This window comes from Glycine max, chromosome 1 (genome assembly GCF_000004515.6).
Source record: "Glycine max cultivar Williams 82 chromosome 1, Glycine_max_v4.0, whole genome shotgun sequence".
Classification (NCBI taxonomy): domain Eukaryota; kingdom Viridiplantae; phylum Streptophyta; class Magnoliopsida; order Fabales; family Fabaceae; genus Glycine; species Glycine max.
Genome location: NC_016088.4, coordinates 44,772,341 through 44,775,128, shown reverse-complemented (window position 1 = coordinate 44,775,128; position 2,788 = coordinate 44,772,341). Strand labels below are relative to the sequence as shown.

At 37.2% G+C, this 2,788-nt stretch overlaps 1 protein-coding gene across 1 annotated transcript; it reads left to right on the top strand.

The window, feature by feature from the left end:
- Positions 1-567: 567 nt before the first annotated feature.
- Positions 568-1,209, top strand: LOC102661009 (uncharacterized). Its single transcript, XM_006574151.1, has one exon. It carries the CDS (start codon positions 568-570, stop codon positions 1,207-1,209), a length of 642 nt encoding a protein of 213 aa, XP_006574214.1.
- Positions 1,210-2,788: the final 1,579 nt, after the last annotated feature.

Below are 2,788 nucleotides of genomic sequence, written 5' to 3'. Positions count from 1 at the left end.
TTCATGCAGGTTTCAATGTCAAATCACAAGAATACTGAGTCGGACATTAAAAATTTGGAGATCAAGGTGGGACAGTTAGCTAAACAAATAGCTGACAACTCTTCCTCAAAATTTGGAGCCAAAACAGAAAACAATCCAAAGGAAGAGTGTAAAGCTGTGATGACCCGTGGAAAAATGGCAACCAAGGCTGAAGATAGTGGATGGAGACAAACAATAGCTGGTAACTGAACCAGCATCTGAATCGGAGGATAATTTTTGTGAACTTGAGGAGATAGAAGATGAAGATGATGACCAGGAGAATGAGAATACAATAAGCAAGAATGAGAATGAAATAAATGATGAGAAAAAGAAAGAAAAAGAAAAAGAAAAAGGAAACAATGAAAAAACTAAACAAATGAAAAAATAGATGAAAAGAAAAAGAGTAACAGTGAGCAGTTCAGAGAAAAAAAGAAAGAGGTAGCTCCATCTGAGGGGAAAGAAGTGCCATATCCATTGGTACATTCTAGGAAGGACAAAGAAAGACATCTTGTGCGTTTTCTTGACATCTTCAAGAAGCTAGAGATCACCATGACCTTCGGAGAGGCCTTAAAGCAGATGCCACTTTACTTTAAATTTCTGAAGGATATGCTAACCCGAAACAGCAAATATATCCACAGTGACACAATTGTAGTGGAGGGAAATTGTAGTGCTGTGATTCAACGCATCCTTCCACAGAAGCATAAAGATCCAGGCAGTGTCACTATACCTTGCTCGATAGGTGCAGCCTCAGTTGGTAAGGCTCTTATTGATTTAGGAGCCAGCATAAATTTAATGTTGCTCTCTATGTGTCGGAGGATGGGAGAGTTGGAGATAATGCCAACCAGAATGACTCTGCAGTTAGTTGATCGCTCCATCATCAGGCCATATGGAGTGATAGAAGACGTTTTGGTTCGAGTAAAGCACTTCACCTTCCCTGCCGACTTTTTGTTCATGGACATTGAAGACGATGCTGATATCCCATTGATCTTAGGACGTCCGTTCATGCTAACTGCAAGCTGCATGGTGGATATGGGAAAAAGAAAGTTGGAAATGGGCATCGAAGATCAAAAGATTAGTTTCGATCTATTTGATGAAGAAAAACAACTTTTGGACCAAAATGTCTGCTTGCAGGTGAAGGATTTTGAGGAAAAGGTTTTGAAGGTAGGAATAAAATTTGATCCAGACCCTTGAGGTATCATGCGTTAAGCTAATGACGTTAAAAGAACGCTTCCTAGGAGGCAGCCCAGTCCTTTTTAATTCTATTTTCATTGCATTTTTTTTAGAGTTGGTTTATTTGAGGTTGCATGAAATCATTTTAAGCATGTTTTGTATTGCATAAAAGGGGTTGAACAACTTCTTTGAAGTAGTGGACGAAAAAATTAACTTAGAAAAATTTTCAGCAATCAACTCGCTAAGCGCACATTCTACGCTAAGCGGATTTTCCTGTTGGATCGAGTGGCCTTAGAATAATTAAGAAGGGGGGTTGAATTAATTATTCCTAAACCTTTACTAATTAAAAATTTACTCTTCTAAGGCTTTTACTTATGTTGTTAAGAGAATAAGGAGTAGAAGAGAAACTTAACAGAAAGTAAAAGCGGAAATTAAATGCACAACGGAAATTAAAAGAGTAGGGAAGAAGGAGACAAACACACAAGAGTTTTTATACTGGTTCAGCAACAACCCGTGCCTACATCCAGTCCCCAAGCGACCTGTGGTCCTTGAGATTTCTTTCAACCTTGTAAAAATCCTTTTACAAGCAAAGATCCACAAGGGGTGTACCCTCCCTTGTTCTCTTTGAAACCCTAGTGGATTTACCCTCCACTAGAACTGATCCACAAGAGATGTACCCTCTCTTGTTCTCAATCAAACCCAAGTAGATGTACCCTCTACTTGTACCACAAAGGATGTACCCTCCAATGTGTTAAGACAAAGATCTCAGGCTGTTAAACCTTTGATACTTTGTGAATGGGGATACAAAAGAATTCTCAGGCGGTTAGTCCTTTGAATACTTTTGTATAAGGGAAAGGGAAGAATCAAAAGAATTCTCAGACTGTGTCATTTTGAATTCTTTGACAAGGGAGAAGGGAGACACAAAAGAATTCAGGCGGTTAGTCCTTCGTTCTTTTGGAAAAGGGAGAAGAGAGACACAAAAAGAATTCAGTCAGTTAGTCCTTGGTGAATTCTTTTTGGCAAAGGGAGAAGAGATGAAAAGAATGAATAGCACAAGTTTTCAAGGTTCAGAAAACCAGAAAACTTTGGAAAGATTTTGGCACAAAGAAGAAGAAGAAGTTCAAAGAGATTCAAGGCTTGTAAAGGATTGTATAAGATTGATTGGAAAAGTATATTGAAAAGCAAATCAAAGCCTTGCTTTTATAGATTCTTCATGTTTGGCCAAGAGGACCATTTAGAAGAGTTATAACTTTTAGAAAAACTTAAAAACAATTTGAAAAAGTTAAAAACCTTTTGAAGAGTTACATCATTTGATTTATTCAGAAACAATCACTAGTAATTGATTACCAAATCAGTTTAATCGATTACACAAGGCTTTTATGTGAAAGGATGTGACTCTTCACATTTGAATTTGAATTTCAACGTTCGAAGGCACTGGTAATCGATTACCAAAACATTGTAATCGATTACAACTTTTTGAAATTAATTGGAACATTGTAAATTCAATTTGAAAACTTTTTCAAATCCATTTTGCTACTGGTAATCGATTACCAGAGAGTAAAAACTCTTTGGTAAACATGTTTTGAGAAAAACCATGTGC

What these genes read in the sequence shown, in the direction of transcription:
- LOC102661009 (XM_006574151.1), top strand. Translation starts at nt 568, where the DNA reads ATGACCTTCGGAGAGGCCTTAAAGCAGATGCCACTTTACTTTAAATTT.